Source organism: Ammodytes marinus (assembly GCF_949987685.1).
Source record: "Ammodytes marinus genome assembly, chromosome: 23".
Lineage (NCBI taxonomy): Eukaryota > Metazoa > Chordata > Actinopteri > Uranoscopiformes > Ammodytidae > Ammodytes > Ammodytes marinus.
Genome location: NC_137227.1, coordinates 8,777,310 through 8,800,636, shown reverse-complemented (window position 1 = coordinate 8,800,636; position 23,327 = coordinate 8,777,310). Strand labels below are relative to the sequence as shown.

General features: G+C 40.1%; 2 protein-coding genes across 3 annotated transcripts; both read left to right on the top strand.

The window, feature by feature from the left end:
- Positions 1-5,754: 5,754 nt before the first annotated feature.
- Positions 5,755-12,322, top strand: LOC307268906 (cellular tumor antigen p53-like). Of its 2 annotated transcripts, none has more exons than XM_080051704.1 (11): positions 5,755-5,881; positions 6,969-7,088; positions 7,182-7,266; positions 7,432-7,623; positions 8,817-8,991; positions 9,117-9,229; positions 9,598-9,707; positions 10,193-10,311; positions 10,399-10,499; positions 10,591-10,661; positions 11,345-12,322. In XM_080051704.1, exons 2-11 carry the CDS (start codon positions 7,015-7,017, stop codon positions 11,427-11,429), a joined length of 1,125 nt encoding a protein of 374 aa, XP_079907830.1. In that variant the 5' UTR covers positions 5,755-5,881; positions 6,969-7,014; the 3' UTR covers positions 11,430-12,322. The 2 variants fall into 2 exon arrangements, with proteins under 2 accessions (XP_079907830.1, XP_079907829.1); XM_080051703.1 differs by having other exon boundaries at positions 11,342-12,322.
- Positions 12,323-12,659: 337 nt separating this feature from the next.
- LOC307269467 (uncharacterized protein) lies at positions 12,660-21,813 on the top strand. The gene is made up of 11 exons (XM_080052436.1): positions 12,660-12,788; positions 13,785-13,873; positions 14,306-14,810; positions 15,178-15,528; positions 16,500-16,745; positions 17,220-17,355; positions 19,101-19,243; positions 19,363-19,623; positions 20,485-20,751; positions 21,179-21,276; positions 21,368-21,813. Exons 1-11 carry the CDS (start codon positions 12,758-12,760, stop codon positions 21,431-21,433), a joined length of 2,193 nt encoding a protein of 730 aa, XP_079908562.1. The 5' UTR covers positions 12,660-12,757; the 3' UTR covers positions 21,434-21,813.
- Positions 21,814-23,327: the final 1,514 nt, after the last annotated feature.

Here is a 23,327-nt window from a genome sequence, read left to right as displayed (position 1 = left end):
AAATCGCGGCTTCAACCTGCAGCACTTGAAACCGCAAACAAACCAAAATAAGATAAAAGGTGTTAATCCAAACGAGAAGCCCAAAGTGATCAGTCCGATGCGTCCTGGAGTCCTCGCTACTCTGCAGTGCGTCTGTTGCGCGCGTGTTGAGCGCGTCCAGCTTTGGGGGCGGTAGGAGGGGGCAGAAGAAGGGTGGGGTGGTTTGCTTGAGGCTACTCCAGTCCAGAGAGTCCCGGTGTGGGCTGATCTTGAGGTCCCGCGGCAGAGGTCGAGACACAGGCAAGCAGGAAGCTCTCGTGCCCTTAAATACTATTGGCTGAAGGCGAGAGGGGAAGGTGCATGTGTAAGGGAAGAAGAAGAATACCATGCAGTGCAATTGTGAAGAGGTCTGTTTGTATTAAGGTGATGAGATTACATTTTAAGATTCCTTTACCGATCACCAATAATGTTAGCCTGGTGCTACCAGACCATCGTACTTCATTAAATGAAAATTGACCGGAAGTAGCCAGGATACAATAATGTATCAATCTCTGGAGTTTGATGGGGGTTACTTGGTTCAACCATAGACTGTATATAATAAAAGACAGGTGGTGAGACCTCAGGCAAACCCCAAACAAAGTCCAACATGCCAAGAGCCATGACTCAACATTTTCTCGTGGACAGCAAAGAGGGGCTCGCCTTCGACGCCGATGGCTGCCATTGTCAGTCTGCCGAAAGCCATAAATCCCCCTTCTATTTCAGATCACATGCCAAAGGGGTCATACACCACAGCCCCCCTCTCTCTCTGTTGCACACAACAAAGCTTAACCCTCTTCCAGCAAGGCGACAGGTGGACACTAAATTTGGGCTGTGCAGAGTGACGGTGCATCCAAAGGCAGAGAGTTTGGGATGGGGGGGGGGGGGGGATGTTGTGGGAGGCAAATGTACAGAACTGTCTGCCAAAGATCTGTGGAAAAAGATCTGGTCCAGATCTCTCAATCAGATGTAACAAGCCCACCCTTTTGCAGACACACCCCCCAGACCTCACGCCACTCGTTGGGGGGGCTCGCTCCATTTTCCTTCTCCTGCCTAACAACATTCATTGAGAGAGAGAGAGAGAGAGAGAGAGAGAGAGAGAGAGAGAGAGTTTTGAAGAACCTGACACCCCTCATCCCAAGCCAGGGGCCCCAAGCACAGTCATGTGTGTGACTCGCACACTAAATCCAGAGCAACTTTATACCATCAGAACAGTGGCGCAGAGCCCCTTCCAACATAGTTTGAGAGTTTATGTGCGCAACCAGACAGCAAAGATAGTATTATGTTTCAAATGTAGGCCTATCACATGAATTCATACACAGCGAGCCAAAAACAATGATGGGACTACGAGTACAGACTTAGAACATTGTATAAATAAGTGTGCTCTCAAAACATGGCTCCATGCAGTTTATATATTATTTCCTCAGAAAAGAACTCCTGTTCAGCTCTTTTTCACAGTGCAAAATGTTGTCCCCAAAACTGGACATGCCAACCGATGTGTGTTTTAGTGTTAACCGTTTACCTAGGGACGCCTGCTGTCCACACAAATATCTGGGCCCCTGAAAAGGTCCAGGCAATGGGGCCCCTTTACTCGTATCAATGTGTGTGCATGCGCTGATTCCTACATAATCACATATATCGATTTGTATGACAGATGCTGCATTAATTGTACAAGTGGAAGTCGTATATATGTGAAGCATATGGGTTTAAGACACATTAAAGCAAGGCACCGGATGCTCAGTGATAGCATGCTTTTTGGGTTGACCTGTGGACGTTGCACCCAATGGTTACATGAGAAAAAAAGGACCCATACTAATTGTATGTTTTAAAGACGAAATAGGATCTATTTTACTCAAGTTAGATAGAATGCTTGTTTTGTTATTTGGGTTCAAAATAAAGTTTAGCTTAGTAAGGTTGATTGGCCTCCAAAGATCATGAGTCCCCCAATAGTGGCTGGGCCCCAGAAAGCTTTCCCACTTTCTCCCCCTAATTGGCGGCCCTGCACACACACACACACACACACACACACACACACACACACACACACACACACACACACACACACACACCATGTGACTGCCCTCTGTGACTCACCCAAGTGAAGTGGAAAAGCAGCTCGTGCTCCCCCTTGTCATGTTTGTGGATTGTATGTTTGGGTCAGCTGTTCCAGAATCATGTTACAGTTCAATGGGGTCGTGTGATGGACGGCAGGTGTCTTACTGTATGGCTACTTTCAGCTTGTGACAGGCAGCAGGCAATACCCTTTTATTAGAATGACACAATTAGCCTATAATTAGCAATACAGCCGTGAGTAAATCAACGAGTCCAAACACATTTAGTATTGCAATAAATATGAAACTGATTTATTTATCTATCATATTATTTAAATCACTTTTACTTTCTGTAAGAAGGGCACTCTGTTGAATCCCACTGAGGACAAACCACAACCAGAAATTAAACTCGTCAGTAGCCTAGGCTGCAGCCTGGCGATGGTTAGCTTAGCTAGCGTAAAGCCTGAAAACAGAGAGAATCATACAGCTTGTTTCTGTCCTGCTCCTACTAAACTCTAGTTGTTGTATAATATCTTATTTGTTTAATCTGTACATAAAACCTTTCTTTGCCTTTTTACCTTAGGACAGAGCAGCTATAGCGGTTTTTCCCCTGTGTCCAATCTTTATTCTAAGCTAAACTAACCGTCTCCTGGCTGTATCTACATTTCTACCATATTGAAGCGTAGGCTATGCGATTGGTATCAATAGGCTTGTGTAACTCTGCAGTAAAAAAAAAAAAAAGCGAATAAGTGTATTTTACAGAATAAGCAATTGTTTAAAGAAAAGCAGCATTAAAACCAACACAAAACAATGTTAATATTTAAGCCTAGGTTTTAATTTCAACGGTATAGGCCATATGCAAAGTATTGAATACAGCAGAATCCACAGGAAACCATAATAAGGAGCATTAATCCGTAAAAAGCATTTATTAAAACAATACTTTAGGCTGCCCAGGTAAATAGACAGTTTACAACACATTCCATCATAGCCTTCTGTAGTCAATCAATAGCCTACAAGTCCTATGACATAAGTTATAGCAGATTAATATTAAACCCTGCATGATGATACGTAATTCTGTACAGGTCTGTTTTGATAAAGATCTCCCTCACAATAAAAATGTGAAATGTGACTTCATACGTGTATGAATCTATCCACTGAATCCCTGCAGCCATGGAAATCACTGGAAAGGATTCAACACACAGACACACTCACACACAGACACACAGACACACACACACACACACACACACACACACACACACACACACACACACACACACACACACACACACATTCTTGCAACCTCTCGTCTGGTTAAAGACACACGCTGCGAGAACAATATCCAATTTCACACACAACATCAGATTAGTTCATCAACATTTATCAAGCAAAGTCTCCTTTTGCCTCTCTGCCCTGGTCCTGTTTAGGTTTATGTTCTAGTAGGAGGACTGACTATTGTGTCTATATGCAGTGCCACTGGGATCGGGTTCATGGTGAACTCGTTGGCACCATTTCACACATTCGCTCAAAGGTCAAACAGACACCCCAGCCCAAAAGACAGGCAAGAGCAGACATTCAGCGCATAGTAGGCTCTTCAGAAGTGACTCTTTAGGACAAGACGCCGCCAGCACCGTGAAACCAGCTCTGGGCCCTAGTGGTGAAGACGTTTATCCCATCAGAGAAGGGGGGCGGTGGGGTATTTGAAAGGTGACGAGAGGCAACAGCAGCCAGCCTGTATGATGAAATCATATGAAATCATTAGAATGAAATACACAGTAGAAAGAAACCAGGAATTGCCTGTGATGGTCACGTTTGTACAGTATTTAGTTCTAAATTGCCATAAAGTGTAAAAAAAATATAGCATGCAACATAAGTCCAAACCAGCACACATGACTTTTTGGGGATTTTGAAAAGTTCATCTTTCGACCTGCTCCCCTTGGCTACCAGTGTTTGAGCTAAGCTATCCTGGATGAGCAACCTTTGCCCATTTCTATATAAGAAATGCACGCATGGTTACAGGAACGGTTTCTGTGGCCTTTTCTTGAGGCGGAGAGTGGGGAAAAAAGCTAAAAACTTAGAATGTTGAACTATTCCTTTAAAAACTGTTCAAAGTGTTGTAGTTAACAGTTTCAAACTCTTGTTTTGAAACACAATTCATAGCAAAAAAGAGCTGTCCAACAACCCACGCAGAAAGAAACCATCCCCGTTAGTCCTGGAGTCCTGGGGGACGTTGCTTCAACCGCTGACCTCCCTGGACAGAGAAAAGAGCAGGCAGGCCTATGATGTCTGTGGTCACTCAGACATACAGTAGCTGTACAAGAACTGAACCTAGACTTTGGTATTTATATCATACGACCAAGGTTTGCTCATGTTTCTGATTTTACAGGGGATAATTTAAATTTAAATAATAATGACAATAAAAAAAAGCACACGTTTGACATTCAAGTTAATAAAATAAGGAGGAGAAAATTGGACAAACAAAGTTAGCTTATAGCGATGCAATGGCTCAGGCCGAAGGGACTTAGCTTGGGATGTTGATTGGTTTTAAGTGCAGCATGTGGACACAGTCACCTGTGTTCTTGACTGGTATGGAGAGTTGTCAGTTCAAATCCTGAGCACGGCCAAGGTGCCCTCAAGCAAGGCGTCTGTCTTAACTGCCTGGGCCTTCTTTCATTTTTCATTATTCCCATAATGAACTTAATAATGGGAGCAATAAATAAATATATGATATACGTTATATGTGAGCCCTGTGTGATTTAGAAATTAGAAGTTCCATATAGTCTCCAAAGATCCAAATGATCCTCAAATAAGCAAAAAAAAATTTCGGAGCACTTGCCAGTGAAACACTGGACCTGTAATCGTTTTCAAGGAACTAATTAGTAATTATACATATTTTTTAGATTTCAAAATACTCATGAGGTTATTTATGACTTAGATATATGGTATCTGAAATTCATACGTGTTTTGATTGTTAGTGTAGATTTAATGTGAATGATATTTGTTCTTCAAATTCTTCTTTTGCCAGTTTAAGTACAACAATTGCTTGTGGCTGGGGAGTATGGTCATAGTAGCAAACTAGTGCAGCAAAATATATATTGTTGTATACAAACTTACTGAGTATATTACGATACATTGGGTGTTAAAGTAAAGGACACTTTTTTTTTTAAACCCATGCATTTTCCTTTTCCTTGTCATGTTGCCTTCAGGTACTCAGCCAAAGCCTGTATTTCTCTGTAGTACATCATATGAAGATTTCTTGAGGGCTATGTCAAGTCAGCTCCATTCAGGATTCGATTCTACTACATTCTATTGTATTCTATATGATATAGATACTACTTAATATGACCTTTTTTCAATATTTTGCAATACAATTACATTTCTTTACACTAATAGTCTTTTTAGCTATGGTTTAGATTTTCTCTTGTGTTCTTTTTTCTTCTTTTTTGGATGTTTCATTGTTGATCGATTGTCCAACGATGCATTTACAGAGCGTATGATGAATAAGTAAACTGGAAACTTGAAATAAAGATAATTTGATTCCTATGGTTGGTCTTCAGTTGCATTATTTCCGGTAGTTTTAAATGCAGCAGCATTTCAAGAAGTTGCATTTATATCGTCAGAGATGGCGGCACTCTGTGATTGGACGCCTCGGGGGGTTAAAGATAGCCACTCCCCCTCCTTTCAGTGGGAACCCCCGAGGAAAACAACGTGCTCGGTGTGATCTCACAATATTTTGACTTTCTGCAGTTAAAAGCTTCTCGCTATTACTCATCAGTGACTCACCTCTCTCGGACAGCAGTCGCAGGACTAACAAGGTAGATGTGTGGTCATATGTGTCTTATTAGTCCAGCCGAATCCCCAAATAGCCACTTAAAGGCGAAAAATAAAGTTTTGCGCTACAGTAGCGGAACGTAGCGCTAACGTAGTTAGCTATGCTAATGCTAATTGCCAGGCAAAGAGTGTTGTACGCTGTTATTTTGGGCTGTCATTCGATGGTTTTTAAGTTGCAAACTCATTTTTGACGTAAAATAAAGTTGTTTTCATCGAGTTATAGTGACACTTTTACTCGCTAGCTCCTTTCAGTTCGTGTCGGCCTCCGGCGTGGAGGCTAACGCTAGTAGTTTGAATGGTTTCCCTTGTTGTTTGTTTTGAAGGCTGCCGCTTCTGAAGTAACTAGGTTCATGTGAAACCTGTTTAAATGTTTTAAATGTGGCTGCGTGTAGGAATATTTGTGTTTTTATGAAGCAGTGGTTACACAGGCTAATGTTGTCGTTAGTCAGCAGTTTACACAGTAGAAGGCCTACGTCTACCTATTTCTACTACTATAACCCGCATTTCCTGAATTGCACCCACCTGGGTTGCTCATTTTGTATTCATTCATTGACACATAATGTAATACTTATTGTTCTAATCCTCTTTTAAATTGCCTTAACGACTGTAGCGAGACGTATTATTGCTACTTTGTCCTTGTGTTTGTTTGTGTTGTAGTCGATCACAGATTATTATTCATAGGCTATTTGATAAAAGATTTATCAAAAGTGTCACGTGAGGATTTGCGGTTTTCCTGAATGTGTAAAACCTCGATTGCAGGACTACCAAAAAGATTAAACAATTTTGTATTACATTTGTTTCTAAATCCGCACTGCACTATGGGAAATTGCAATGGTTACATTTCACTATTAGTTATATTTCAGGTTACAATGGAGTAATGTTTTTAATAAACGAAACATTCACTCTTTTGAAAAAAGCAGACAAATTACTTGATGGTGCAAATTTATGTAGTAACACGCTACTTGATTTTAAGTTGTCGGTCTGCTCATATGGCGAGTTTGACAGAGAAATACTTGTTCCATACCCCTTCATTCAGTCTAACACACTTTCACTTCCTGTTGCTCCTCACAGCTCGCCCAATCCCGGTTTCTCTCAGCTGGGGAAAAGGAGGGAAATCATGATGATGGACGAGCTTGGTTTTGATCGTCTCCCGTTGAGTCAGGACTCCTTCAGCGAGCTGTGGGAGAATGTGTAAGTTACATTTTTAAATTGCAGTTAACAGTTTAAAAAGGATCAGTTTGTCTCAGAAAAAAAAAATGCAAACTTGTATTTTTATTTTTGCAGATCTGCTCCCCCCATCAACACACTTCCAACGGTGATTGATGCGCCTCATGAAACGTGGAGGCTAGATGGACAAATAGATCTGCTTGTAAGCATACCAGAACCTTTTATAAATTAAATAATATATGAGATTGAATTTGTGCAGGAAAATACTTTTTGTTAGATTCTCGTCAGTGAGATACAATGGTAACTTCAATTTGAATGTATTCATTACTGGTGGCATCCGGACTCTGATATCTGTCTGTTTTCACAGCTCCATAATGATCAAGAACTGACTGAAGGCTTCGATGAGAGTCTGTTTGCTGCTCTGCCCCCGGATGTGTCCACTAGAGACGGTGTAACTCCCCCGTCCTCCGCCGTCCCAGTCACCACTGACTATCCGGGGGAGTGTGACTTCCAGCTCCGCTTCCAGAAGTCTGGCACGGCCAAGTCTGTCACCTCCACCGTGAGTAATCCCAGACCTAAATGTCGAAAGTTTTTTTGTTGGTTTTCTTGTATTATTAAAGTGATGGCTAGATGGTAGATTTCAGTTCATTTTCAATCGGTTTAATATGTACCAGATGATTCTAATGTCTACCCTGGTCAATGTGAAACAAATGACTTAACTACATCAGCAACACAAACCAATACTTGTTGAGAGAACAAAGCTAAAATGAATCTAAAAGCCAGACCCAACATTTGACCGTCAAACGGGACATGTACCAGATTATCCTTCAACCAAACATGGTGAGGAGCAGAAGTTTGCTGTTTGAGCGCTTCGCCAGAGAACAAAAGGAATTCGAACAGCTGCTCAATCGAGGCGCCATTCCATGTTCAACTGTGTTGAGTTCCACCAAAAGCTTAATATCTATATACATAAACTCTGATCCTGTTGTGTAGTCAATATAATTTCACTCTTATATAAATTCAATTTAACTAAACAGAATTCTTAAGGTTTGGAAATTGAAAGTTTTTACCATAGAAAACGTTCCCTCTGGTCTCTTCAGTTTGTATCTAGTGAAAAACTGAAAAGTTTTAAATAAAAGTAAAAACACCTTGCCTTGCGTTGTTAAAAATCCATTCATTGGTATCTCTCATGGTGGCGTTCATGTGGAATCTTATTCATTGTGACGATTCGCTAAATTGTAAGGTCCAGAGTCTGTCACCGCGTTTGAAGAGCCAATGGCGTCACTGTTTCCACGGTGACTCATCCTACAGCCTGCTGCAGTTGGCCAGTTTAGTTGAAGTTAGTGTGGTCCGCCCTGTAATCCCCCGCCCCCTGAAACTTCTGCCCCGGTCTGTGGGAGAGCTGCAGTCTGGTTGTAAAGCACGGCTCTGACATGACGGGACATGTTCCTGCACCGGCTTCCTTCAGCACAGAAAGGGTTAAAAATGCATGGAAGCAAGGTAAAAAAAATTGTCTTTTTTTAATTAGATAAATGTGGCATTATTCATTTAAAGAAGTTAACGTGTAGTTTGCTTTTGGTCCTATTGAGAAGAAAGAGTATTTGGGACTTATTTTATGAAACTTTAAGAAATGTTTAAAGTTTAAGTCGCAGTGCACTATTTTTTTCAGATCTCAGACCAGTGCATATGTACTCGCATCTCTGCTGCTCCACAGATAATAACATGTTTGGCCTTTTCTTCTTGTGTTTTCAGTATTCAGAGAGTCTCAACAAGCTGTTTTGCCAGCTGGCGAAGACCAGCCCGGTGGAAGTGCTGGTGAGCAAAGAGCCTCCTGTGGGTGCTGTCCTCCGGGCTACGGCCGTCTATAAGAAGACTGAGCATGTGGCTGATGTGGTCCGCAGATGCCCCCATCACCAGCAAGAGGATGGTGAGGAAAATGTTTCAGTTAAAAAATTGTCTTATCTAGGTTGGATGAAAATGAGTCTCAAATAACAGCAACGCATCTGTGGCGATTTCTTTAAAATCTTTTTTGTTAATTTCTTTTTAATTCAGCTGCTGAACATTGCAGCCATCTGATCCGTGTAGAGGGAAGCCAGAGAGCGCTGTATTGTGAACACATGCACACCAAGAGGCAGAGCGTGACCGTGCCTTACGAGAACCCACAGGTAAACTGCCCCTCTATGATCAGGTTTTCTTTCTCTACAGCGAATATTTTACGTTTTCCAAGTCACGTTTCCTAATACGTGACTTAAAATAGTTTCTATGTAAACAGTGTATCATATTCATAGCTTAATTCAGTGTAGATGAAATACAGTATAAGTGTTAAAATCCAGAAAAGTGTTTGACCTAATGTTAAAATTTACTACATTTTGGACAATGAAGAATCAATGAGGACTTCAGAAAAATGAATTGTACCCAATACAAACAAAAAAAATTAATTCTAACTTTTTTTTTTCTAGGTTAAGTTGCCCTTTCCCCCCATTGTATTTATTATAACCAGTGGTGAATATATTTGACTCTTTTTCTCTTTCAGGTGGGCTCGTCTATAACAACTATTCTGTTAAGCTTCATGTGCAACAGTTCCTGCATGGGCGGTATGAACCGTAGGCCTATCCTCACCATCCTGACCCTCGAGACTCCGGAGTAAGTCTTCTCATTATGATGGGGGCAGAAATGACCATGGGTCTCTCATCGCTAGTTAGCTTAGCTCAAACACTGGTAATCAAGGGTAGCGTTAGCCTGTCCCTGCTGACAGTCGAGAAATAAACTTTACAACATCAATAAACACTACTGTATTCTTCTTGGGTCTTGATCAGGATAATGCTACCCTTTGCCTTACGGTGTTTGAGCTAAGCTTACCTGGATGAGCGACCGTTGCTGTAATGATTTCTTCATAATAATAATAAAACACAGTTAAGGGGATGGCTTCTGTCCCCTTTTTTCTGAGCCGAAGAGTGACGCAAAAAGCAAAAAAATGTTGATCTATTCCTTTTTTACATTTGTAATTTTCTTTTGTGTATTTTATTGCCTCCGATGTCCCAGTTAAAATGTGCACTATAGTTCCTATAAGAGCTTGATTAGCAGCTTAGGAAAGCATTGGTCCTTACTACTGTTGATCTTGTTCCTAGGGGAGTGGTTTTGGGCCGCAGGTGCTTTGAGGTCCGTGTCTGCGCTTGTCCAGGCAGGGACAGGAAGACGGAGGAAGAGAACAGCGCCAAGAACGGAACCAAACAGACTAAAAAGAGGAGTACGTTTTCCTTGTTTTTTCATTTAGTCATGTTAGTGCCATTCATGCTAGCCGGGCCCTGGCTAATGTCACCTTTTGTTTCTTCAGAGAGCGCCCCGGCCCCTGGCACCACGTCCGTCAACTCTGTGAAAAAGTCTAAGTCTGCTTCCAGTGCAGAGGAGGAGGACAAAGAGGTGTTTGTCCTGAATGTAAGTCCAAATGCACACTGTTATAAAGCCAGACCTCTTAACAAAAGGTGTTGTGCCGTTTGAATCATTTCCCTTTGTTCTATTTCTGCAGGTTCGTGGCCGCGAGCGTTATGAGATGCTGAAGAAAATCAACGATACTTTTGAGCGTCAGGACAAAGCCATGTAAGACATACATCAGACAACTGCTTAAAAGGCCATCAACACATTCAGTGGACAAAATCTACTTATTTCTTCTAGAATATCTCAGCAGTGTTTGTTTTCATTTATATATTGAATACATTGCAGCATTTCAGAATATGCCTGTTTTGCACGCATAGGTATGGTGTAATGTAGACTTTTCTTTCGTAAGTAATGCAATGGAAATTTTTTCTAAATGTTCCAACATTTGTGCTTCAGTATTTTTCTCGTGGATAACTACCTTCTCTTGAATGAAGAGAAAAGTGGATCATGCATCCCATGGTGTGTATGGTGTCTTGGTGGACATTTGAATCAAAACGTTTTAAAGGATTCTAAACATGATCTATTGTTATAAAGCAGTTTATGTACATCTCAAAATTACATCAGTAAATGACAACAAGTTTTTAACGGGAAAAATATTAAGAACAGGTCTGAATTGATGCACCTCAAAAATGGTTTAGAGATTAAAGCTTTCCTTTAATTTTAGGTATACATTTAAAAAAAATGTTTTATACCACATGGTGAACAAAAGTTAGTGCCTCAAATAACATGTAAAGAACATAAGACAAAATGCCACCCCAGTGCTTTTTCTAATTTTCTCTTGTGAAAACCATTTGACCCCAAATTACCTGATGCTTACTGTGTTTGCCCTGCGTTCTTTCCAGCAGAAACAAGCCAGTGAAACAGGAGATGGCTTGTCCTTGCAGCGGTAAGAGACTGCTGCTCAAAGGAGAGGGGAGCGACAGCGACTAAGAAAATGGTGGCCTTCTTCAAGATGCCACATCCTTCTCCCTGGGTTCAGATCAAGTTTTTCCTTGTTTACTAGATCATGCATAGGGGAGAAGCACATACTGTAAAGCATACAAAGGCCCCCAGAAGTGGTTCTGAGATTTTAATTTAGTGGTATGCATGAAACAGGATTTCAGGGTGGGACCTAAAACTCCACTTAATCAGTGTTTAAAAAGTATTTTAAAAATGAAATCACTGCCACTAATGTTCAGGCTTATGTCATGTTGTAATTTTTTTGTACTTTGTTTTTATAAGTTTTTCTTTTTCATCACGAAGACTGAAGCCCAGTTTATTTCCTCTTGAATGGTGATTCTGCTTGTAGGGACCATGTATTAGAATGAATGCTAACAGTAGATTTGGTAGATGAAGGGCTGGCTGGATCATCCCCCTAAAGCAAAGCGAATCACTTTTTTTTAAACATTGGTAACTTTTATATTCAGTATTGAGCGGAAGAGTTGGCAGCCTGAACACAAAAACTACAGGGACACAATATAACAAAGAAGAACAGCTTTTTTACAGAATTATTAGGATGGTTTGTGCCACTGTTCAGATATCTAAAACTACTGCCTGTGTTAAGATGTCCTCAGTCAGGACTTGGTTTGTTTTTCATCAGCACTTCAGTTTGATGTGACCAATCACCAGCTATGTAAAACCACTTTTTGTTTTAACACTGCCAAAAAAAAAAGTATACTTCAAGGCATTTCTTTGATTTATTTCTGTACCTTTTTTTTAGATTATTTTGGGAACTTAGTTTTGTATAAGAGGTCTATCTTTCTATATTTTTCACTGTCATTTTTTTCTTTTTTACTAATATCCATTTTTGTTATCAAAGCTTGAAGCCAAAATAAATACGTAACGTTAAACTGTGTTCTCTTGTATTTTGTTCCCTGACATGTGTTAATATTATCTGTCTTTGCATATATGAGTCATCCCAGTTTATTACACCACAGTCTATGTAGTCCCTCTGCTTTTTTGACATTAGTTATTTGCATGTTTGAGAAATTGATGCAAAACCAGGAGCACCCAAAGGAATATACGAAGTGTGAGTTGAATGTAGCCTTGTGTTGCGAGTCAAATGAGCTGTTTACTTCTTGGTGGAAACAGGTGTGTTATCGGAACACCACATACCGAGATCATTTCCTTCTGTCCAGAGAAACGCACCACAGGATGCAAGTGTTGCCTGGGTGGGTAGTAGTTTAATATAGTTTAAATATATTAAGTTTGGCAGCTACATTTTTATCATTTCATTTTTTTAGCAGCTGTACACCGATCAAGCTGACCTGAATCTCAACATGGATAAAGTCTGTATTTTCGTTGCTTTGGGTGAGTAACATTTTTCTCAATTGTATTGATCCATAACCTGGGTGCAGAATAAAGGGGATTAAAGCTGCAGATGATTATTGTTATGTTTATAGATAAATATACCAACTATTTTGTGATCAACAAGAAAAAAAATGCCATTTATTTTGTATTCCGTTTGTATGAAATGTCATTTCAAATTCATACTAACTAAATTATTTATTTAAAGTGATGCAAAACAGAAGCATCAAATTCTTCAAAAATAAGCCAGCAATTATGCATTTTATGACCAATCATTTACATTTTTCTGTAGAAAGAACATAGGTACTTACCTTAACCTTTAAAGGTAAGCTAATGCGTCTAGCCAAAAAGGAAGAACAAACTTTGACTACTGCAAGATCCTCTTCAGTCTAGACTGAGAAATACCCATAAAGGTATTCCATTACATTTATAACGGCATAATAACATACTGAAATGCTGTGTTCACAAACATAGTTATTATCGGTAATGGAATACAAGTTTAAAGGGATAGTTCAGTATTTTTCAGCTGGGGTTTTATAAGGTATATATGCATAGTTAGTATTCCTCGTTGCCATCTCCATAAGGTACCAGACTAACTATGCAGAAGTACCTCACACAGCCACACTTAAATACTGAAATACTGAAATATCCCTTAAATCTTTTAATTTAAAAACTATTGAAAATATGTCGGCACTGTCTGAAAAATAAATAGTTGTTCACTCAGGTAGGCGAGGGAATACTCTGTAACAGCACTGTACAACGCTGGTGTAAATGTAGAGGTTTAGAGCCAGAACGACTAAATTGATAAATGGATTGGTTGATATACAAATAATGAATGTACAATTATTTTGTGATTCCACAAATATTCTCGCATCCCGCTTTTCAAATGTACATTGAGAATTTGATGCTTCCCTCTTTGAAACCTGTGTGGACACATGGCAGATTTGTCTTATTCTTCTCCCCGTGTGTGTGTGTGTGTGTGTGTGTATGTCTCCTCAGCTCTGATGTGGATGCACAGCGCTGCAGAGCAACAGTACTACCCTCAGGTGGAAACTCTTACATGGGATGCGGCCAGGAACCACTGCCAGGTACAACATGGACCTCTCTTTAAGTACCAAAAATGACTTAAACATGAGGCTGGAACTAGCACATTTACTTCTATTTCTCTTTCACGATGCAGAGTTTCTATAGTCTGGAAATCCAGACCCACCACATCATCAGCTTCAGAATTTAAATTTGCCATTGGCGAGTCTGGATTTCCAGGGTAGAGTTTCCACCTAGAAGCCTAGAAATCTGTTTTTTGAACACAAGTTTTCAGAAAGGTGGAGTAAAAGAGAGAGGGTTGTCTTTTCTCATAGTGAGGGAGCATTTAACATAACAGGTGAACCTAAAATCAGTCCCCCCCCAACATCGTTCAAGTAAATCTTACTAAGCTCAGCCCGGACCATTATCTTGTCTCTCTTTGCAGTAGAATCTAGCGCGAAGAGATTTTAACTGTAACCTTCCATTGTACTGGTCAGGTGTGTTTCAAAGAACTGGTGACACTGACCCCTGAAAACTCCCAAACCATGGTCCAGAATCTGACCTCCGATCACTGGGTCGGCCTACGAAAGAACCTGGACCCCAACCACATGTCCTGGTCCCGCTGGGCCAACGGGGACCCCCTGGCCTTCCAGAACTGGTACCCGGGTCAGCCCTCAGTCCAGTCCAACTTCTCCACCCCAATAACTAACTGCTGCAGCTGCTCGTGCACATGCCCAGCTATGTGGGACTCCACAAACAGTAGCAGCTTTATGAGACTCTACTTGAACGACACAGGCCAAAATGAGACGGGTTATCAAAATGAGACGGGTTACGAAACCTCGGAGATTGCCTCAGAGTGTGTGCGAACGCCTATGTTCCCAGACCCCATCGACAGCTATCCTGAAGACAACTATACCGAAGAGTACTGTGTGGCCATGCACAGCTTTGGGGCATGGGTAGAAAAGAACTGCTCGGACCAGCTACCTTTCATATGTTACGAAGGTAGGACTCATTTGAGACCTCTTTGTTGTCGTCCCTATGGTTCTGCACCTGTTCATTTATCCCCATATTTTCACGACATAATTCATGACTTACATTATAGCATTATCCAAAACATTAAGACAATAGAGAGCCAAAGTATTGATATGTAAGGTTGTCCCATGACGACTACAAACCCTTGAACAGAAGTTACAAACAATTCAGCGTAACAAAAAACAGATATATTGGTTTAGAAAAAAACAATAGCCAATACATATAACAAATTATGGGATCACAGAAGAGTACATACACATTGTTTTTGTGCCTTTGATATTGGAAGAGGATCGTAATTGTGTCTAAATAATGGACAATCTTCCTCTTATATTTGCAGATCGTTTCTTTGGCCATGTCAACGTGAGCGATGTGAGCTCCAGCGGGGCCGTCCTCACGTGGCAGCCCGGGCCCGGTAACATCAGCCATTACCGGCTGGAGGTGGAAGGAGAGAAACTGGAGAAGCTGAAGGAACTGACCTATGACCTCACCAACCTGACCTATGACCTCACCTATAACGTCACCAACCTGACCTATGACCTCACCAACCTGACCTATGACCTCACCTATAACGTCACCAACCTGACCTATGACCTCACCAACCTGACAGCAGGCACAAAATACTCCGTCCAGGTTGTTCCTGTAAAGTGTCAGAGAGACCTCAACGCGCAGGAGGCCACATTCTTCACCAGTGAGCAATAAAATATCTATACTCAAGACCCTTTTCACACATGCTCTTTGGCTCTGAAATGATCCAGGGTTGAGCTGTATGTGCGGACACAAATGTCAGGGTTGTTGTCGACCCTGATATTACCGTGACTTTTCCTAGGTGGCCCACTATGTCAGGGTTAGGAGCTGGGGATGGGCATAATGTATGTGAATGTGTCTCACATCTACAACCTACTGCTGTGTGCAGCATGTGTGTAAAGGTAGATCCGGACATTCACAGGGTCAGATTCTCCGGACCATTTCTGGAGTGCATGTCTGAAAGGGGCTCATTTACAGCTGTTTGTTTCAATCAGCATCTCTTCTCCTGGTTGGTTTTTCTTCCTTGTGTGTCTTTATTTTATAATTATAAATGTATTATATTGTTGTCAGCTTAGCATTTAACATTTTAGAAGTAAAGTAGGTAAAGTTTATTCTTTTAGAAATTAATATTGCATCTATTCTTTATAGAAGTAAACTAAGATAATAGGTCAGAAATAATGGCCACAGGATTGTTTGGTTGTAATTAAATCATTAAAGTTGCACTTAAAGCTGTGGTGGAAGATTTGGGGAGAAAATGGCAGTTGGGAAAGAGATTCGAATCCAAATACGTCAACCGCTCCACTTGTTCTCTTTGGTCCCTCCCCTGTGGTCCCGCCCTGACATGCTCTACACCAACAAAGTCGTGCCAAAGTGAATGGACAGTCCCAACAGCCAATAAGAACAGAGAATCGGAGCCTCGCTCTGATTGGTCAAAGTGTACAGCTCATGTTAACTTTGACCAATCATAAATCATGTACCCCAGCTTTAAGTGGGCACTATACAATTTCTTCCTGCCGTACTGAGCAATATACTTTCACTGTTGTCTTATGATTCCGTTTATACACTGATAAAATGAAAGGAATGAGCCCTAATAATAATAATTATGACTCCTTACTTTCCCCTTTTTTTTTAAAGAGCCTAACAAAGTGGAAAACCTGATAGCCACCGACGTGACGAACACCACCATCTCGCTGAGCTGGGACAAGCCGGCTGGGAACGTGGCTTTCTATGTCATTAAGGTGGAGGGTAGAGAGACTGTAAGCTTCAACCAGAGCGTAGTGGTTGACCGTTTGACACCCGGAAATGTTTACAACATCACTGTCATCTCAAGAGTCGATGATAAATCCATATGGAGCGAGGAATCCATCGTCCAGCAGACCAGTGAGTTTGTATCTTATGCAACTTCACCAAAAAAATAACATTATTTTAACAGGAAGCACCCTGTATGATTTAGTTCAAGTTAGAGCACATGAAAAGCTTGTCGGGGTTTAAAGGTGCACTATGTAACTTTTCGGCATGTCAGAGAAGTGAACATTTTCTTAAGGTATATTCTCATAACTGAATTAAAAAAACTTTACTAACATTAACATTAGACCCCTGGAACACTGAAGTAAGAAAGCTTCATGAAAAGTTACTGTTATACTGTTGTTGTTTACAGCTGCTGCAGGGCCCACAGATTGGTTTACAAACATATTCTAGTCATACATTATGGTTCCAGGTGCATCTAAATAATTTAGTTATGATTGATGATGATAGAATTATTCAATACTAAAAATGACATGTAGAGAAAATATGTTTTGTAGGTTGGGTTTTTGGTGCCCGTTTCATATGATTGTGTCCGTTCTTGGCTTTCAGAGCCCGGGATGGTGTCCAACCTGACCGTGTCTGAAAACAACCAAACCTCCCTGTTGCTTCGCTGGGTGCCACCCAAAGGAAAGCTCACTCAATACAATGTGACGGCGGTTGTGAACGACCCGAATGTGTATGTAAGGTGAGTTGCCCTAATGTGGGACACTTTTTGCAATTTCAATTTATGTACGATATTAACATATGAAGCCAATACATTTGACCCATACATGATACCATTCTGAAATCTCCAAGATGTTGGCTAATTAAAAGAGAAGAAATAATTCAGATATCATACTCATATATTAGTGGTCCATGTGCAAAATTGCTCAAGAAAATGGGTTTGCTCTAATCTGGGACAGTGTGTCGCTCTAATCTGGGACAGTCTGTATTATGCAGGAAAAAACAATATCCCCTTAACTAATTAAAGTCAAACTTATCTGCTCATTAACACTCATGGTCTTAGGTACATTACTCAGGTTTGATGGTTTCAATTTGAACAATACTTTTCTTGCCCTGGCTTCATATCCCAACTCTGCGCTTTGCCATTATAGCCTGACCTGTAATACATTGCATTGAGTTAACATAGGATATGAGAAAATTACTATTTCCTAGGAACAGGATTGAGTTAATTTCTATTTGCTTCAGGGATGTTTTCTTTATAAAAGTATTGGACCTGTAAAACTTGAATAAAATTCATATTGCACATTTGATTTTCCTACATGTGTATTTCCTCAATTTAAATGACTGTCCCAGATTAGGCAAATCATGCTGTCCCACTCTTGGAAACACCTTCCCGAATGTGGGACAGCTAAAGATTGATTGAAGAAGAAAAAAACTTAAACACATTTTCCCAATATTATTGCATACTTTGATGCATAATTGTATCATAAACATAATCTGATAACAAATGGCAACATTGTTTTGAAAAATGTATAGCCTTAGCATTGAGTTCCTCTCAAACCTATGGCACTGTCCTTTTTCTGGACTTCATGGTTTACTTCCTTTTTGACTGTTTCCCCTCCCTTATCTTTAAAATCAAAATTGTGAATTCATGTGATTTCAATCACAGGGAACCCCTGCTTGGATTTGACAACAATATTATCTATTTACATGTGTCAGAAATAAGAGATAAATGCTCTAGACCTTAGGTGTCCCACATTAGGCAGTGTCCCACAATAATAATAACTCACCCTATTTGGAGATGTTTGGAGAATTGATTCATTTATTACAATTCAGGTTGCTGTAGGGATGTCAGCAAGTCAGTCACTGCAACACTTTGGTCCAGAGTGAAATATCATTCATGGTGCCAAGATGATAAATCCTTTTCCTGTAGCGCCATCCTGAGGTTGAGATTTTGTGGCTTTTAATAAAATGCCATTGCACTTTAGTTATCCCATAATTAAGCTCCACCCTCAGGGCCACATTTGAATTGGTGGTCCAGTTATTTGGTTCACTATCAAATCCCTGCAAAACTAATGGCATTCCCATCTGGCTTGAACCCTAGCCTAATTTACACGCAGATTAGCTAATATTAGCATGCTAACACGCTGAACTAAAATGCTGACGTCATGATGGTAAAATGTATACCTGCTAAACATGAGCACGTTAGCATTCCCAGCAGTATTTACAGGGTTCGGGAAAGTTTGACCATTTTCTTTTTATTTCTCAAATAACTCTGACGTAACTTGGGGTGTGTTTAAAAACCTGTAGGCCTACCATTATTTGTTCACGTTGCTTTACCCGGTCTGTCTACTAAATTGTCCGAAGATAAGTCCCAAGTTGTTTTATACAGATATTTATATTTTTCCATTTCTGTCAACTTGTCACTGTGGAGAGGCGTTTCCCAGCAGCGGTTTAGGCTCACATAACTGTTTTTCTACCGCACAGTGAATTGCTGAATAAAACGGTGACCGAAGAGGAAGAACAGTTTACAGTCACAGGTCTGCCGATGGGCGCCAGGGTTACCCTCAGTGTGATGGCGCTGGCCAATCAAATGGAGGGAGAGAGCGTGACCGTCATCAGCTACACCAGTAAATCTGAAACTAACTTCGGCTGTTGACTCCCAGTTGTTTTTCTTGTAGGGAAATCCATGATTTAAAGAAAATGTGCCCAGTTGTGCCACTAATTTAACTCTGTGACTCCTACACAGAACCTGGAGCTATTTCAAACCTGCATTTGACAACATCCCACGATACCCTCAGTGCCACTTGGAGCCCACCTGAGGGGAATTATTCATGTTTTACTGTGGTGCTAAAGCTGTATAACGAAATGGTGAATGTGACAGACGAGCTGAAAGAACCAAAGATTGACTACCACCACGGACTGTTGACTGCAGCCAAATACACACTGAGCGTGAACGCAGTTAGTGGAGATTTCAGCGGCCCGGTAGAGTCAGACTCCATCTTCACTTGTGAGTCACTTTGGCCATTATTGTAATTTCCTCATGTGTTTAAAGGGATGGTTCAGTATTTTGTATGCTAACTTGGCTGTAGTAGAAGTCAGCATTGGACTGTGGCATAGGGGGCCAGCCGAACAAAATTTTTTTTTGCCACGTATAAAAATGCTTACCTAAAAAATAAATATCCGAGCCGTTCAATTGTACGCTATTTAGGATTTTTTTCAATGCTGATTTGCGGACTGATACACTGTACTGAATTTGTATGTATGACTGCGCTGATCAACATCTCCATGAGGTAACACACTAACTATGCATACATACCTCATACAATGACACAAAAAAACTGAACTATCCCTTTAAAGTTACAACCACTAATATTTCACGGTTGATTTGGCGCCACCTGTGGTTCCAGTTGGTAACAGCAGGTTTGATTTATTATCAGAACCAACAACAACTGAAGAGCAGCTGTAGTATTTATTCACTGGGCAGGCAAACACACTGATGTTGCTTTGATAAAGGAGGCAGTTAATACCCGTACATGTTCAAGATTGAACACAGGTCACTGGAGCTTCTTGTTCTTTTACTCCCTGCAATATTAAGAACTGATGTGCTGACAGAGGGATTCATAAACTGATGTTGTATATTGAATTTTGGAGGAACAATGCCAGCACTTAACTCAGAAACAAATACATTTGTTGCAGATTGTGCCAGTTGAATGCTTTTAATTGGAAGAAGCAGCAGTAGGAAATGTTCATTTAGCGTTATCAATAACTTTATACAGCTCTGAATCCGAATCTCTTGTTAAAAAATGACAACGTTGGATTATCTATTAATACACTGGCTCAATTTCTCTCACTCTCCCATTTTTTACAGTGCCACAGCCGCCTAGCAATCTTGTTAACAGTTCCTTCAATGAAAACCAAATCACGCTCCAGTGGACGGCCCCTCCCAATACAGATAAGATCTCCTACTCTGTCGTTATTAATTCCAGCTTCTGGGGTTACAGTCAGACTGTGGAAGTGAAAGACAAAACCAGCCACACGTTTACTGACTTGAAATCGGGGACCAAGTACGGTTTTGGGGTGAAAACAGTAGCCGATAAAATGGAAAGTGAAATTGTCAGTAATTCAGCATTCACAGGTGAGACATTTTGTTTTGAGTGATTTAGCGAAAGCTTATATAGTGAAAGCTTTGAATATCCTGTACCAAGTCGGTTCTGAAAAATAGCCAATAGATTCTACACATTGCACCTTTAAACAAACCAAACACATTAGGCACGAAAGCTCCAGAAGTAATCCACCTAAATATTTACATATATGTTATGTATAATGTAGACAAAGGGCAAAAGCCATGTAAATGATAATTGATGTGTGAATAAATGAAGTTGGTTGGAAGTCTGCATACTGTTTGTGTGTGCATGTATAACTGGTAGTTAAGGTGACAACACAAACCCAGACTTATTTGCTTACTGTGTCTGACCACATTATTTATTCCTCTCACATGCAAAGTTTTACAGTATGAATGAGAGCGAGCTTCCTCTTCACACAGTGTGTGTTTGTTTCCTCAGTCGCAGTGGAAAAGGAAATCAGTCTGTCCATGTTGTGCTCTTCCAAAATGCCCCTGTTCTGTGACAAGAGTTCTACCAGGCAATATGTTATCGATCAGGTTTGTCACTCAAAAACAGCCTCAGTTCTAGTGTTTTAATAAATACAGTTGTTTATTTTTATGTTGCATTGACTACTTCATTTATTTTCAGTTGCGTGAACATTTCCACCAGCTGCTGCAGGATGATGTTTTCTGGGACCTGCAACCTGAAATCTAACAAACAAACAAATGTTATTTATATTTCTTCTTTTTTTTAAATCGGCATTTGTTAAAGCCTCTGCACTGCTTTGCTTCTCAGGAAATGAATTATTAACGTGTGTGATATTTAGCCAGAAGAAGAAGGAGTTTATTATGTTTGTGATTTTTTGTTTTGTTTTGAGAAAAATATATAAAAATGCGATAATGTACATTGTACTTTTGCTGTTTTAAATCATTGCAATAGCAAAAGCAAAGATGAAATACATTCTTTAAAACCACATATTTGTGCTCTGTGCATAAAAGTACTCTGTTAGACTAAGACTAGCTCAAACTTGTTATTTATCGTGAGCTTTTTCAGCTCTATTATAATGTGTAACTTCTTATATCGTTTCAAATGTGTTTCTGATTAAATAAAATATTAATTTAAAAAACGTTATTGAGTTTGAGCACTTGGAGTGAAAAGACTGTTTATAATCAACTGTGGTGAAATAAATGAACTTAAATAGATGATATTGGTGCACACTGATCGCTTCTCTTCTTTCTTCAAAAACTATTTTTTTATGATTACAAAAGAAGGGAATAGCTATGTAGAAAAAGTGTCAGGGTTAAATATGTTTTTGCACCTTTTATCAACAACAACAAAAAGTGATTGCATTCTAAAATTACTCAATTACTTAATTTGATAATAATAAAATAAATGAGCAGATAGATAGAAAGATGGATAGATAGATTGATAGTAAGAAAAGAAACACAACGCAGTGTTCAGTCTGCTGTACATCTAACACCTCCTGGGCCTGAAATGGTGCCTGTAAGCCGACGGTCCTGTGTACGCCTCGGTCCGGCTTCCTCTTTTTAACCGTAAGTTGAATGAGGAAGGGGCACAGTGCTCACATTTTGGTGTTTTCTAAATATATTTTTTCTAATGTGAGTGAACGAGCTTGTGAAACAGTCTGAGGCATAAACAGGACAGAGAACATCCAACAGCTGCATGGATTTGAGAAACCAGGAGGAGGATGCTGAGGGGGAAACTGCAGGTAAGTGACAAAGCATCTTCCACCACAACACATTTACATAAGGACCAAAAATAAAGCAACTCTTCAAAATATTTGAAAGGTGAATATTTCTTCATAGTGTCTCGATGCAACATTAACGCTTGTTTCATGATAATTTACTTAGTTGGAAGTGTACCGATTTTTACCAAACCCTTTTCAACAATATAGACTGCTAAATATAAATACACATATTGGCACACACCGTCCGCCACTCACTCCACATATGTTCATTTTGTGTGTGTGTGTTTGTCCACTACAGATGCAAGACTCTGTCAAACTCGCCAGCTGACAGCATGTTTGAGCGTTGCTTTGATGACAGCAATCCTTGTCATTGGGCTTATGTTGTGTTCAGTGCCATTTGGTGAGTGTTATGGAGGTCCTGAGAGGGGATGTATCTTATAGCCTATCTATCTATCTATCTATCTATCTATCTATCTATCTATCTATCTATCTATCTATCTATCTATCTATCTATCTATCTATCTATCTATCTGTAAACATTAGGAAATATCATGTGCAACGAGTCCTCAGGGCCCATGTAGTCCCAGTAACCTGCATGTGGATGCTGCATCATATTTAAAGGTTCTCCGGGGAACTTTCAGCCTGTGTTAATTCTGGCACCCCCTTTGGACAAAAGCGGTTGTGTTTTTACTACACCAGCTGTAGCTCCTGGATGAGCATACCCATGACAAAGGCATTAAGAAAAACTATATAAAAATAGCATTATTTGCAGTGCACTGATGGTCTCGTTTGCTGTTACATGTCATTAAGGATCATCAGAGGTAAAAATTGGACTGTTTCAGAAATATTTAAAAGATCCTTGTAGCCCCTTTAATAAGTTACCTGATGTAAAAAGTTGTA